The sequence below is a fragment of the Eulemur rufifrons genome, chromosome 7, assembly GCF_041146395.1.
Source record: "Eulemur rufifrons isolate Redbay chromosome 7, OSU_ERuf_1, whole genome shotgun sequence".
Taxonomy (NCBI): domain Eukaryota; kingdom Metazoa; phylum Chordata; class Mammalia; order Primates; family Lemuridae; genus Eulemur; species Eulemur rufifrons.
Window position 1 is genome coordinate 219,937,269 of NC_090989.1, and position 15,128 is coordinate 219,952,396.

The window sequence follows — 15,128 nt, forward strand, 5'->3', positions numbered from 1 at the left end:
TGACAGTGACATGCCACCCTGAATGCTAAAGTCTGATGCTGTCCAGATTTCCTGTCCTTCCATATTTTGCCCTGCACTTAAACTGCTTCTCTGCCCCCGTGAGGTATGAAGTCTTGATCTAGTGTTTGAAGGTTCTTTTGCATATATTTTTACACATTCCTCCTGCCACCACAGTTATGTAGAGGGTGGAACACAGTGTCATGTCCCTAGGACCTCATCTGTAGCAAGTTGAGAAAGGTGACAGGTCATTCTGTCATTCCTCCATTTCAATGGCTCCCCCAAAATATTGTTTAATTGTAATTTTGCTGATTTATTAAGACAAATGACAAAGTGCATGGCTACTTCATGCATGACACTTAGAAACTGAGAAAGACTTACTTTTACTTGCTATTTACCAAATGGTCAGCTTTACTATGTTTGATTCCACAAGGATTGCATATGATTTATCTTTTTTCTTCAAGAATTTTAAATATATTTGTAAATGTAAGAGAATTTAAAGAAATAAAATGGCTAAATTACTTGAATAAACTTAACCAAACATCTTGCCACTATTTTCTCACATAAGTAAGTATGAGAACACTTTTACAAAAAGTCTGTATCTCCCAGCTTCAAAAGCAACTGAAGGCTCACAAATACATGTATGTATAAATATTCTCAATCTATTCACTACTATAAAACATATTTCCCTTAGTCAAATTTCCCTTCAAGTTTATATTTTAGTTCCAAAAATAACTTATTCAGGTAATTTAAAATTTTAGAGTCTACATCAATAATATTTCAACAAATGAGAATCATTCCTCTTACACTAATGATTTCCGAGATAAGGCAACTAATTCACTTAGTTAGGGGCATATTCAAATAACTGGAGTGTTCTTATATTTGCACATTTATCACAATCATCACTTTATGCTTTTCATCTCCTTTCTGGAGATGTTTCCCGCATGGATTTCATTCATATATGCAGCAAACAATTCTAAAGTAAGCAATATTTCAATCACACTATAAAATGCCTAATACAGACCCTTATGAATAGTAGGAGCTTAATAAATTATATTTCTCTTCTGCCAGCACCTTTCCGCACTTATGGGGGTACAGCCAACATTTAATAAGCTATTGGGTCCAGGAAAGAACAGAGCAGGTTTTATTTAAGGTGGTAACTGTGAATTAATTTCCTAGGAGTAAAAACTGTTTTTATGAAATATCAATACAAAGTTATTCTTACATTTCTCGTCCATTTCCAGACATCTTGAAGCCACCAAAGGGGGACTGGGAAGATCCCATGAGATAGCAGTTCACCCTGAATAGAAGTACATTATAGATGATAGTTAATATATGAAATAACTTTTATTTGGCAATTTTAGAAATTTAGAAAGCTCAAGAACTCCATTAATTTCAATATGACATGCTCATTGTAGCAAAAAGCAGCACTGTAAATTAGAATGCGGAAGCATATGGATGTATGCCACCTAGAAACAAAGAAAATGATATATGTATGTATGTATGTATATGTGTATAGCCTTTTTGGCAGTATATCATGTCCCTGAGAATCATAGTTAGAATTATACAAGTTAGAATTCTAGAATAGCTAATATGTCATAGGAGAAAGGACATGGCTTACAGAAGACAGGAATTTGTTCGGTGGGTGTTCCTTTATTCCTTACTGCCTACATTCAATAAGCTTTGCAGTTCTCTTGAGGTTTGTGTATTTAATAGCTTAGATTTTCTTTTGTAACTGCAATATGTATCATATCACTCAGTTCATTTTTTCCCGAGTAATTGGTTCAATAAATTACTTAAACAGAGGCCTTGGTAGAGGTTGGACTTAATTATCAATCTGTTTATTCCCTGTCCTATCTCATAAAGTGTTTAAAGATGTTTATAAAAACAAATATAATTAAAAAAATATTAATTGTTAGAATTCAAGAAATAATTACAATAAAAGATCAAGATGGGGCAAATAAGAATGCAGTTCTGCAGGCCATGAATAATTTGTTTAGCATTAAATTTTCTGGTGGCCAAAGTTAACAGCAAAATCATATTACCTACATGATTCTCACTACACACAAAAGAAAAAAATATTTTTTAAAGTAGAAAACAATGTTCTTTTTAAATAATTTTCCCTCCATTTATGCTAGTATGTTAGGGGGACAAACATTGTGACTTTCAGAAAAATTGTATTATATTTGGAAGATTTTAATCATTATTCTGATCCTGAAATAACATTCAAATGTTTTCTCAGTTAAAACATTTACTATCTCAATTCTCAACATTTTACATTTTCACTGGACCACACAGTTGTTACTCACATCTCCCATCCTGGAGTAATAGTTCTTTTAATAAATTTACACATTTAAAAGGCAGCTTGTCTTAGCTTTGTTTAACACTCATTTACATTGTAAAATCACACACCTACTTTGAAAATGTGAGTAAAATCCCAGCAACTCTGAAATTCAATCATTGTTCTAAAAGCACCAAGTAGCTATTAGGATGGGAAAATGCCACAGTGTTATTATGCTCTAGGATATATAGCAATAAAAATATGGTCTCCTCTACCTTAATTGTACAGATATTCCTGACTGGGAATTCTTCAGACACCCAGTGAAATCTTAGAACAAGCTTCTTTATCAGTTAGGCATGTAACATTTTGTTTTTCCAAAATCAAAAACCTCAAATTTGTCTTTGTCGTTTCTTTGTTGGTTTTGTTTTGTTTTTTAAGGCAGTAACTGCTTTTCTAGCAAGCCATGTATTTCCAAATGAAAAATCCAAGTCTCAAAGGGTTTAAGGTAACCTGTTAATGTGCTTAACATTGAAAACGCTGCATTGCTTAGGGTTGACTTACCACACTGTCCCAGCCTGCAGAGCAGAGGACACTGTTATGGCTTTATTGAGGTCTGTAGTAAAGATTCCTGCTGCTAACCCATAGTGAGTATTGTTTGCTCTCTTGATCACGTCATCTAAAGATTTAAACTTCATGATTTGCTGCACTGGTCCAAATATCTATACCACAAGAAATGGATTAAAGAAATCAAAATGATAAGTTAAAACTAAATATTTCACATGATACTGCATTTTCTTTTACAAACTATCCTAAATTGATTAAGATTTTGCTTCTATTCTCAAACCTATGTATAAGAATCCAAATAGGTTGCTGCAGAAATGGTAGGTGAGACTAGGTAATGGTCATGTGTTAAGTTCTCTTTGGAACAAGATAGGGCACAAATAATTAAGGCAATATTCATTTTCTAGACATTGGAATGAAGCTTCCAAGAACTTATAATTGTGCATCAAATCATTAACTTCAGATTTTCTTTTTCATTTAGGGACATTTAAAATTCTCTCCCTACTTTTCCTCATCTTCCAAGTTACTACATAAAACAGTGATCTCCAGAAAGCAATGCTTGCTCTTCTGGAGAAATGAATAGGAATGATTGATAATAATAATTGTCTTTTAAATACCAGTATACCATTGGTTGAAATATTAACTATTTTACTGTACTTAGATATTTTCATAATTACTCAAGGTAGGTAAAACAACATGAATTTTTGTTCAGATTCTATTTTGTAGCCAAATCTTATGCACCTTACACATACTAAACAGAATGGTTCATTATTGCAAGAGCTTAAATCCTGAAACACCCTGTACCAATCAAAGCTTGAGTTCATTGACAATGGCTATAGTTGCAGAAAATAACTAAAAATCACAATTTGCTTATTTTAGCCTACAATACCCTCACTTTTGCTAGACTCTCCAGGTAGTGCAGCCCAAACAAGTTATTCTGTATCTCAGCCCCAGGTAGAAGAAAGATAACTGGATTTTCTCTTAAAAATTAAGCGCTTACATTATATGTCAATAGGACATTTACTAAAATTAAATAAAAGAGGCCGTTCCTCTGAGTGTTACCAGAATTTTCTGGGAAACATGAATGAGAGGAGGCAAAAATCAGAAATGACAAATGGTTTTCTGGTTTTCACCCACTGCTTTAAGTGTTAGAGGGTTAGGGGGTATGAGTCAATAGACGCTTAGTGCACATCATAAGGTCATAAATCTAATCATGACATTGTTACCCAGGAACCAGACATACAGCTTCTGCTGCACTAAATGTATTCATATTTTACATAACTTTAATTGAACTTAGCACATGGCTCCAGGCTTCCACTTTGAAGTAGCAAGCTAGCTGTTCCACTATGAATAATGTGTGAACATAATGAATGTTTCTTTGACTGAAGATCTTTTCCCTAATCCTTCCTATATGGTATCAATCAAGATATACAAGTGCAACAGTACCAATCTTTCTAACTAAGTATATCTTAGTTAAATATTTGGTGAGCATATATATACATGTATATATGTATGTATATATAATTTACGTATTATATGTACACATAAACTTACCAAATATTTAATACAGTATACAAACAGCTGAAAAACATAGGGCCAAGGGCACATGGATGGTGGGGAGTGATACCGGGATGAATGCTGTTTTCAAATATATAGAAGGCTGTTACGTAGAAAAAGTTCACAGGGCAAATATGGAACCAGCAGGTAGAACATAAGTACTTATTTGTGTGTGTGTGTTAAGAACACTTAAAATCTACTCTCTTAGCCACTGTGAAGTATGTAATACATTGTTGATTATAATCATCATCCTTACCATAGATCTCCTGCATTTATTCCTTCTAACTGAACTTTTGTACACTTGACCAACATCTCCCACCCTCACACCCCACTCCCCAAGCCCCTGGTGACCACCATTCCACTCTCTGCTTCTGTGACTTTCACGTTTTTAGAGCCCACGTGTAAGTGAGATCATGCTGTATTTGTCTTTTTGAGGCTGGCACATGTCACTTAGCACAGTGTCCTCCAGGTTCATTTATGTTGCCAGAAATGATGGGATTTTTTTCCCTTTACTTTAAAGCTGTGAAGGAAGCACCTAGAAATTGCTCAGCATCCTGATCTGTTTGGCTGAAAAGTTTTGGCCCGCCCAATGGATTCCTTACTACTTTTAGTCTTGACCACAAATAAACCTTTATGAGAAATAAAGAGTAACATTTATTTTGAAAGATGTTCAAAGAGGTGAGAATCTATACACACATGGAGACAAAGCAAGGCAACAAAAGGACAGAATGAAACCATTTACCTCCTCTTTGGCGATGCGCATGTCATCTCTAACATTAGAGAAAACTGTGGGCTGGACAAAGTAGCCTTTGTTCCCCCAGGGGCCTCCGCCACATTCCAGTTTGGCCCCTTCTTTCTTCCCACTCTCAATGAGATCAAGTATTTTATCATGTTGTTCCTTGTCAATCTGTTTGAAAAATATCACATGAAAAGGCAAAAAAAAAAAAAAAAAAAAAGAAAAGACACTGTAAAGACAATACCATTTCTGGGCCTGTTAATGAGAGTTTCAAAATGCTAAGATATTGTTATTAAGTCAAACATTGAATCAAAACAGCTAACAGAGGCTCAGATTCATTCTTTGGGTAGATTTTCTTCTCATGACTTTTTAGAGAAGAACCCTTAAAGATGCATAATTGTATTTAGAATTTATTTAACAGTTACATGATAAAAACATGTCAGTACTGCAAACCTTTCACACAGTTGTCATTTATTCACTGTAGAAGAAATGCCTGTTAACAATCTAATACACTAACATAGAAACTGTAATCCCAACTGAAATATTGATATAAGAAGTGAATGGAGACAAAGAGAACTTTGATACTGGGTTTAGGTAGATATGACAGTTGGAAAGCACGTGCTTTTAGATTTGTCTCAGAAGACTGCTGTGCCTATGTTTGGATCTCCCCATTCCTGAACCATCCCCTCTGGGCTGGTCCAGGCCCTTGGATATCCCATTCTGAGTGTAGTTCAGGCATCCCCCCAGTTCAGGTCACATTGGGACAGTCCATAGGTTCGAATCCAATTTCTGGCCTCTCCTGATTGTGACCATCGTGCTTCATTAAATGGGCCACATCTAAATATATGACAAGTATTACAAAACTTAAATGATCTCTAAATATATTTTTATAAGAAAAAAATGAATCCAGAGTTCTGGTTGTGAACACCAGAAACACATTCTTCTTCTCCATGCACTGGCATTGGGAGGTTACATATTGTTTCAATTTCTGCTTTGAGAGGTTCAATGATCAGGTAACTCTCGGTCTCCAAATCATTGGTAAAACTGCCTGTCTCAGGTGTGGAGGGGGTTAAGGATTAAAGGCAAAACACGAGATCCAGGAGTTAAGGGGCTGTAGTGTCTCTTTGCATTTTAACTTGTCTCTTCTCATTACTTAGAAAGTGTTCTTTATAGTCTTCTTTGGCTCTGCAAATCTTCCAGGCCCCAGCTCTCATATTTAACTATTCATAGATTGAGTGCTATTTGAAACCAGAAACTATCTTCTAAAATTTGGCACAATATTTGATACGATGTTGTTCAATGCTCCTTAGTGAACCATATTTAATAGAATATTTCAAAAAGAAAACCTTCCTTCATTTCTCACAGATGAAGGAAGTTGTAGTGTGGGTTTAAGAAGAAGAGATATTTAAATTGAATACAATCAGACTAAGTGGGTAGTGTTAGAGAGACCCTGCTTGGTTAAGATAATCTAGTGTTTCAGTAAATACTCAAGGATCCATGTACCTCAACGTAAAGGATGACAATCCAATCCCTGCATATGTACTAGAGGAAGAGGCTGAAAGGATTTGTTTGTTGGAAAACTTAGCTGGTCACTAAGTTCTAAAACTACAGGACCTCATATCTCAGTGCGTCGCTACTGATGGGGTCCTACTAACAGCAGCTCTGGCATCACTTGGTAGCAAAATGTGCTTCTCGGACCCCACCCCAGACCTGCTGAATCCTTGGGCAATTCAGATACACAAGAAAGATTGAGGAACACTGTGCTGGACCTTGGGGTAAGTGACAGAAAATTTCAGCTATACTTAGGGACACATGTAGTTTGGTTTGGGTAACTTTCATTGAGTGTAAATATAAACCTTCTTCAGGAGGTGTCAGATTGACCTTATGTGAACTTAGCCTTCTTTCTGGACCTCAGGCACTGCTCCATGCTAGGAGTAGCCGGGGCTCTCTGCTATGTGAGGTCCCTGGGCTCATGGCTAGTCTAGGAAATGATTGATATTGATAATATTGTTGTAACAGCCTCAGAGCACACATTTTCATGTGTTTGAATGTGCAATTCTTTGATTCCTTAGGCTTGATGTGTTGAAGAAAAAGATAAATTGAGAAAAGACACTGACACATAGCTGAAATTATTTAGAAATCACAGATCAACAGGAGCAATGAGAGTGAAGAAGTCATTGATCTGTATGATAATTATCACCACACTATGAAAATAGAAACATGTCATTTTTACTTAACAGAAATTTGAGCATATAAACTCAACCCTCTGATGGAAGAATTATATGGATTATCTCATTTCCCTGCAGAATGATCCCACAAGCTTGGTCCTGCTATCCCTATTTTACAGATGAGAAAATAGAGTCTCAGGAAAGTTACATTTTAGTTTCAGCCGGTAACTCAAACGTCTACCTTTCCACACTCTAGCAAGATGTTACTCTGCTGACAATGTTGACACAGTTTACGTGGATATCATCACTTCTTTTTCAAATTAAAATACTGACTTTTCCAAGTTTTTAAGGAAATGCACATTTTTGTCTATGAAGTCAAATAGGAAAATCACTTTACAAATGTTGAAAAATATATATCTATGAACACATGTATAATAAAAATATATAAAATATACATATATGTATATATATTGCATGTTCCAACTCCCAAATATTTTGTTTGTAATCTTCAAAATTTTAAAAAAAATACTCTTACTTTTTTTTCTCCAAAACAAACCTCTATAGTGATTATTTTCTCTGTAACTGTTTTGTTTTTACATTTCATAATAAAGATTCTATAGCTATATTTAAAAAAGCCTAAGTTCACTCAGCCACCAGTGGATGAAGCAAGAGACTAAAGCTCAGTGAATGAGTGTACCTTTTCCATAAGCTCTTGCTCATAACAACAGATGAATATTTTTAAGTATAAAGAAGCTTGGGGCTTTTCAGTCTTGCTTCTCAAAGTTCCAACATACCTACTTATTCTACTTACTCAGTGCAACCTGTGATAAAAATCTATTCATTTATAGTGATTAAAGTCTTACATTAATCAGATCACTGGATTATTTACTTTAGAATCCTATGCAGAAGAATTTTTAACAGTCTATTTGAACTCCTTTCTCTTAAAAATAATGAGGTATTCTAGCTCAATTTTTGAGACTCTGGTTGAACTGTGCAGAACCCTAATGGAAGAAAGTCTTGCCTGACCAATGTTCAGTATTAAATATCTTAGATATTCTCTTCTCTCTTCTTTTCAGATCTATTCATTCACCATCTATCAGATATTTGTCAATCAAATGGCAAAAATGCTTTATTTTTAGATAGACAGATACATAGATATTTAGAGAAAGAAACAATCACAAGAGAAAACTTAGAATCCCATCCTTTTATGGAATGGGTGACCAAGTCATATTGAATTAAATATATTTCTTAGCATCCATTTGAAAAGTTATCAAATATGATAAAAATTGGCAACTACTTTTATGTACTCATTAAACTCAAAAACAAATGCAAAAAATAATGGGATCAATATAAAACAAATTACTTCGTTTCCTGAAGAAGGTATTTCAGGGCTTTTAGGTTTTAATATTTGGCATTGCCTAAGTCTAAGATTCTTCTATTTGGATGCCTTGGGATGGTAAAAAAAAAGTTGAAGATACTCTTCTAACTTACTTAGAATGTCCACTCCATGGGGTCAGGGATCATGTCCTCCTTGTTCCTTTTGGCATTGCCAGGTACTTATCTCAGGGCTTGGCTGACAGTAGTGTTCACTAAATTTTAGTTCACTGAATTTATTTTTGGCTTAGAATAAGTCAAGAATAGTGTTTGGTTTCAAATGAACAGCATGGAACAGTGTATAAGTTCAGCATGAAAGAATAAAGCCTCCAAAGCTTAATGTCTACACTCTAGAGCAAGATTTCTCAGCAGCAGACCCATTGTCATTTAGGCCAGATAATTTTGTTTGGTGGCTCTCTTGTATATCGTAAGATGTTTAGCAGCATTTCTGGCCTCTACTCACTAGATGCCAGTAGAACTACCCCTCCTCACTGAAGTTGTGATAACTTGAAATGTCTCCAGACATTGACATTTATCCCCTGGGGGAGGCAAGCAAAATTGCTCCTAGTTGAGAATTACTGCTTTAGAGAAAGACTTTAAAGGGCAGGAGGAAATTCAGAACCAAAGGTGTAAGAGCTCGAATAACAGACAAAGAACAGAGAACTGTGCAAGGAAGAGTGAAAGGTGACTTTTGTATGAGAGAGACACTTTTATTGATAGTGATTCAAAGAAAACTAGGAGCCCTAGGGGAATAATTGAGCTTTAACAACTAAAATGAGAAGTTTGCCTCAAACCGGGAAACTCAGGACCTTTTAGGACATTCATGCTACCATTAGAGGGTCAGAGTTACTGAACTTGGCAGAGGATTTAGGGGTGTGCATCTCTATGGGATGGCAGCTGGGAGGTGGAGGATTGATTCAGAGGAAGAAATGATAGGAAAGTAGAAGAACTTTGAAGTGGACAGAGAATGATATACAGGAATCAAGAGGTGTGCAGATTGAGGAAAGCAAGAACTTTATAGCATTTGTTAACTTCCATCATGTCTTTAATTTCCAGCATGGTTCTTGTACTGTTCCAGGCAGGAAACTGGCAACCAAAAACAGAATGATTTCTTTATCCCTGGGAATTGATTTTTTTTTTTTTAATCATCAAACTGTCACAGTATTTTTACCTAGAAAGACACGTAGATGGAAAATAACCTTATAAAATCTACACCTGAAGAGGATACTTTATTCTTGTTCCCTGAAAATGCTATCCCTTCTATTGTATACTCACCTGAGGGCCTTGATTTACTCCTCCAGTCAGAGGATTTCCAAGAACGTACTTCTTAGCCCGCTCTACACTCCTCCGAACAAACTCATCATAAATTGATTCTTCCACATAAAGCCGGGATGCGGCTACACAACACTGGCCCTGGTGGAAGAATACCCCTTGGTGTGCGTGTTCAACAGCACTGTCCACTGCAAGGAAGACATTCACATTGAAGAAGAAATATTTTCTAAAGATTATATATATATTGTGTGTGTATATGCATATATTTCTTAGAGGCAAAATGGTGATAACGAAAAGTTATAGTTGTATAGTTAGACATGGGCTCAATACAATCTACCCTTTAACAGCCTGGTGACAAATGAATCTTTCTGATCCTTTATTGACTGTGGAAATAATAGCAAAAAATAACAGAATCTGAAAAAAAATAGTTATTATAACCTTAATGTAGATATTATCAAGAATGTGGATTTTATCATAGATTAAATCTCATTTCAAATACTTTTTATAAATATCTCCATTTTTAATTAGATGACTATGAATATTTCTTTCAGGCCTCATGTTTTAACCAGATAACAAAGAAATCTGAAATGTCTATTGCATTAAATAATCTCAAAAGATCTTAAATACTCTGCTCAGAAGGAAAAGTGATCTTTGTGGGGAAAAAAAACAAAATAAACAAAAATAACTAAAGAAAACAACAGCAAAAAACCACTAGTACTGAGAATCACTCATCCACCTAGAATGACCTCATTCTAGCAAAGACTTTTTCAAAATCTATATAAAGTGTATCATATTATTTCATATATTATGCCTATAAATTCTTATTTATTTTAGATAGTAGAATGTACCTTAAAAGGAAGACATAGGTTGCTTCATTAGTAGATCCTAAAGAAGAATAAAGTTTTCTTTGCATTTTAATTTTCTACATGCTTAAGATTCAACTCCACATTATAGCAACTGGGTGTTGTTTTTATTCATTTTGTAAAGTAATCACACCTGCTTAAGGTGTAGGGGGAGTGGTTTACAGAAAACCTTAGAAAAATTGGGAATCTTGTCATGTTTATAGAATGTTTAATACGGTAGTATGTTCCAAAAAACTTCAATTAAGATCACAATAGCAACATAGGCCAATTCCATGCAGCATTTGTGTTTATGGCCTCAAATAAATAATGGAGCTGTGAAAGAAAGACTTGACCATCTACTTCTACTAATTAACTAATATTTACAAAGTAATTTTGGGATTCTACTTGGTAATATAATCAGAATGAACCCAGAATATTATATAGTAGAGTCTAATCATAATTGTAGATTTTGTATTTAAACTCGACTATATTTGCTAGGGGAAAAAAAAGAATTTATTTAAATAGTAGATGTGATCTTCTTCTGGACATTTCATTTAATGAACTATGACACAGAGAGAAGGGAGACTGCAAATGGAAAACTGCTGTCTCCCCATTTGGTCTCAGTCTAACATGTCTCCAGGTTATCTCATTATGCTTAATATGACATTAATAACTAAAGGTATGGAATTTTATCCATCCTATGGCCCCTAAATGCCAAATGTTTATGTTATCCAGAATTTATCTGAGGAAATAGCAATCTATTCCAAAAGAGGAAGAAATTGTGTTTGTATTAAACTTATCTGTTTTATAAGTTTAGAATGATTTAAGAGATATTCAAGAGTAATTCTGGACTCTGATTAATTCCCTTCGCTTCGATGTTAGAAACAAACCCTTCTGTAAAATTTAAGTTCATTGAATGTCATGATCAGACACCACAAAGGACACAGGGTGAAGAGTTAAAGCGGCTCATACTCACAGTCCGCATCAGCAAACACAATGCAAGGGCTCTTCCCCCCAAGCTCCAGGGTCACCCTCTTCAGATTGCTTTTCCCCGCAGCTTCTTTGATTATTTTGCCAACCTGAAATGGAGCATTACAAAGAGAGAAGGCTTAATCTTCTCTCCGGAAGACAAGTTTATTTAGTGTTTTAAATTGATACAATATTTGTGCCATAGTTAAACTTCACAGTTAAATTAAATTTGGGAGAAACCCTGACAGTTTTCAAGATTTGGCACCTTCAGATATAAAAGGCTCCCTTCTCCAAGCATGCAGACACCAAGGAATCAGAAAAATGCTCATCAGTAAGAGAGCAGAGATACAGAACATGAGAGCTGATTCTGATTGTTTACACAGGAGGTTATTTTTCATTTTAGTCAGAACTTCATCTCTGTATGGATCGATCAGATGTATCATGACCCAATCACAACTTATCTATTATGACTTTTCATCCTTCTACATACACCCAGAGAACTCTACCAGCCCAACTGGCATATTCACCACCTCCTGAATCTCATCTCTCTTCTCATCATATGCCCACCCAACCTGGGCTGCCTGCTCATTCTACCCTTCTTTGGGGTCCAGCTCACATCTTACCTTCTCCTTGAATCCTTCTGATGACTCTCGGTAGAAATGACACTCTTCTCCTGGCCTCCCAAAGAACTTCATGAAGACTCTTCTAGAGTCTACCTCAGATTGTATTATTTGTATTCACATAAATTCCACACACGGTTGCTACCTCCTTGGTAGCAGTGACAATACCCCAACACTGCAGACCTCTCCTCAGTAGCATCTATCCACAGTGGGCTCACTTAACTGTTGATTGACTGACAGACTTCTCCCTCTTTCCTCCCCCGTAACCCACACACTCTGAACAGTGAAGTAGAAGAAAGAAATTGGATCTGTGCTCTGCTGCTACTTCAGTTAGCTGGAAACCTACTATTCTGGTTTCTTCTTTAATGCTAGTTGCCTCTATTGTCTTCAATATTTTTTTCTTTGTGGATCACTTCCCTTCAAGATTATTTTCTATCGTTGTTCTTGTTTTTCTATCTCTAAAACTTGGCTTGTTTCATAATTATTTATTTTTTATCATTTTTACTGGAGACTTAATCCACTAAAATGACCTTTGCTTTTCTTTGTTTTAAATATAATTCACTTTATTTAGCTTCCTTTATTCTCTGGGTTTATTTTTTCTTAATACACATGCCATATTTTAATAAAAAATTTATATTTCAACTGAACAAAAGTGGATGCTTGCTAAGTGTATGTACAAATTTTATGTGGTTACTAAACTAACTGCTACTCTGCATTATAGAATAAAGCATTAATTAATCTAATGTTTTCATCTTAAAGATTTCATGGTTCTAAATCAAATCTCTAAGGGTAGTTTAATAATAATAAACTAAAAGTAGACTTTCACTGGGGAACCCAGTCTGAAATGTCTCTTATGTCTCATTTTCCTTCTACAACATACTCCTAATGACTATTTTCTAAAGTTGAATTTTCATTTAAGAGGATTAAGAATTTTCTTTATTCTAGATAACACTCTTTGCCTTTCCCTGTTTGAGTTCCCCAATTTCATTCTGCATCTTTTTTTTTCTTTTCCTGTTTTTAAACTTAGGTTTACTGGAGAAACTCTATTAAAATAGATAACTTTTATCTTGAAAAAGGGAGTAAAATCAGAATTATTTTTCTGAAAGCTACAGATATCAAAAGACTAGCATGAAGAATGGTTAGAAGTGTGGATGAGGAAGAAAGGTTATATTTTTGCTTGGTGCAAGTTTAATTGGCCAATAAAAGGCTTGCTTGAATTTTCCCAAAAGTCTAAGCCCAAGTGAAGAAACACCCATTTTCTGTCTAATGATTTCTTTCCTTTACTTGGATACATTTACAAGATTGATCATTTTTCTCAGAGGTTTGCAATGAAGAAAAGATAACAACTATTTAGACTATGGGTAAATAGACTATTCTATGATATTGTGGCATTTCCATGTGAGGCAGAAGTAGCAAATGCTCATGAAAAGGGTATAACTTACTAAGTCTTGCACAATGTGAGTAGGGTACTATTTATACGAATCTCATGGGACATTAAAATTCTTACCTCGCTATAAGTGTTGTTAGAATGGGAATCTTTGCTACAATGACCACAAAGGAGGGGATCCATTATTTGGTTTTTTCATGGTATTTGCCAAGTTCCCTGATATCTGCCCAGCAACAAATCTGAAGCTAAAAGAGAACCCAGAAAGAGGTTCCAGGGAGCATGGACTAAGTTCCATGCTTTGGAACTAAGATGGGTTTTTCTGTGTGGCTTCTACAATCATATTATTCACACTTAATTCTTTATACTTATTTAGAATTAGTCACTATACTGGTTTCAGGAGATAATAATGAACAAGAGTCTTTGTGGATATTCCACAAGGGAGAGAAAGACACAGTAAAGTCACGGGCATGTGCTCTTACAGTTGTGTATCACGGCCAATGGGAACACAGACGGGTGTTGTTAAATTCAGAGTGCTCCTGCGACTGCAGTGGTGAGGAGAAGGCCAGCCAGGGGATGTGTGGGAGGAGCCAGGTTGGAACAGGTTATGACCACGTGTGAACAGAAAGCACGTGGGAATGAAAAGGTGCATGGAATCATCAGGAAGCGATGGGGCAGGTGGCAGAGATGGCGAAAATTTATAGGGAGAGGAAGCTCTTCCCTCACACCATCTAAATTATTGTGCAAAATTAAAGAGTGGGAGAGGAAAGAGAAAAAGGAAATGAGTCCAGAAACATACAATAACCATGGCATTTCCTGAGTGCTGTGTAGGGTGCTACGTGTTTCACCGCTCATTAGCTCTCAGTTTTATTCTGTGCAACTCAGTAGGGTTGATATTGTTGTCTCCATTTTACAAATGAAGAAACTAAATTAGCAAGGATATTTAACTTTTGAAGACACACTGCTAGGAGGGATAGAGGCAGACTGTGAACACAGATGTTTCCTAGTTTTTTAATCTCAGGGTTTTGAGGTGTTTTGGGTAGGTAATGTTTCCACCCCCCACAGACACAATAGAGGCTCCAGGTTGAGCCAAGACAAACAGGCAGTGATGCTGGAGTTGGGATCAGGGAACAGCATGCCCTGGTCCAGATGAAGTGGAGAAGTGAGCAGGTGTGGGATCTAGGCCTCAAAAGCTACATGGATTCTCTACTGGGGAAGGTCTAGAAGTCCAGGCTGAGGAATTTGTTCCTTTCTTCCCTTACCTTCTCTGCTATGATTTCAATCTGTGATTTTACAATTTTAAAATTTATTGCCATTTCTTGAACATTGCCATTTGTTTTATTCACAGTAAATAATGAATGTGGGGT

At 35.7% G+C, this 15,128-nt stretch overlaps 1 protein-coding gene across 1 annotated transcript in view; it reads right to left on the reverse strand.

Moving 5' to 3' along the window:
- Window positions 1-15,128, reverse strand: part of LOC138388356 (aldehyde dehydrogenase 1A1-like) — a 46,677-nt gene that overhangs the window by 3,234 nt on the left and 28,315 nt on the right. The window contains exons 8-12 of the mRNA XM_069476388.1: window positions 11,765-11,867; window positions 9,950-10,134; window positions 5,139-5,303; window positions 2,840-2,997; window positions 1,223-1,297 (exon numbers count right to left, since the gene is read on the reverse strand). Of these exons, the coding sequence (XP_069332489.1) occupies window positions 1,223-1,297; window positions 2,840-2,997; window positions 5,139-5,303; window positions 9,950-10,134; window positions 11,765-11,867 (686 nt within the window). The remainder of the gene's footprint in view (window positions 1-1,222; window positions 1,298-2,839; window positions 2,998-5,138; window positions 5,304-9,949; window positions 10,135-11,764; window positions 11,868-15,128) is intronic.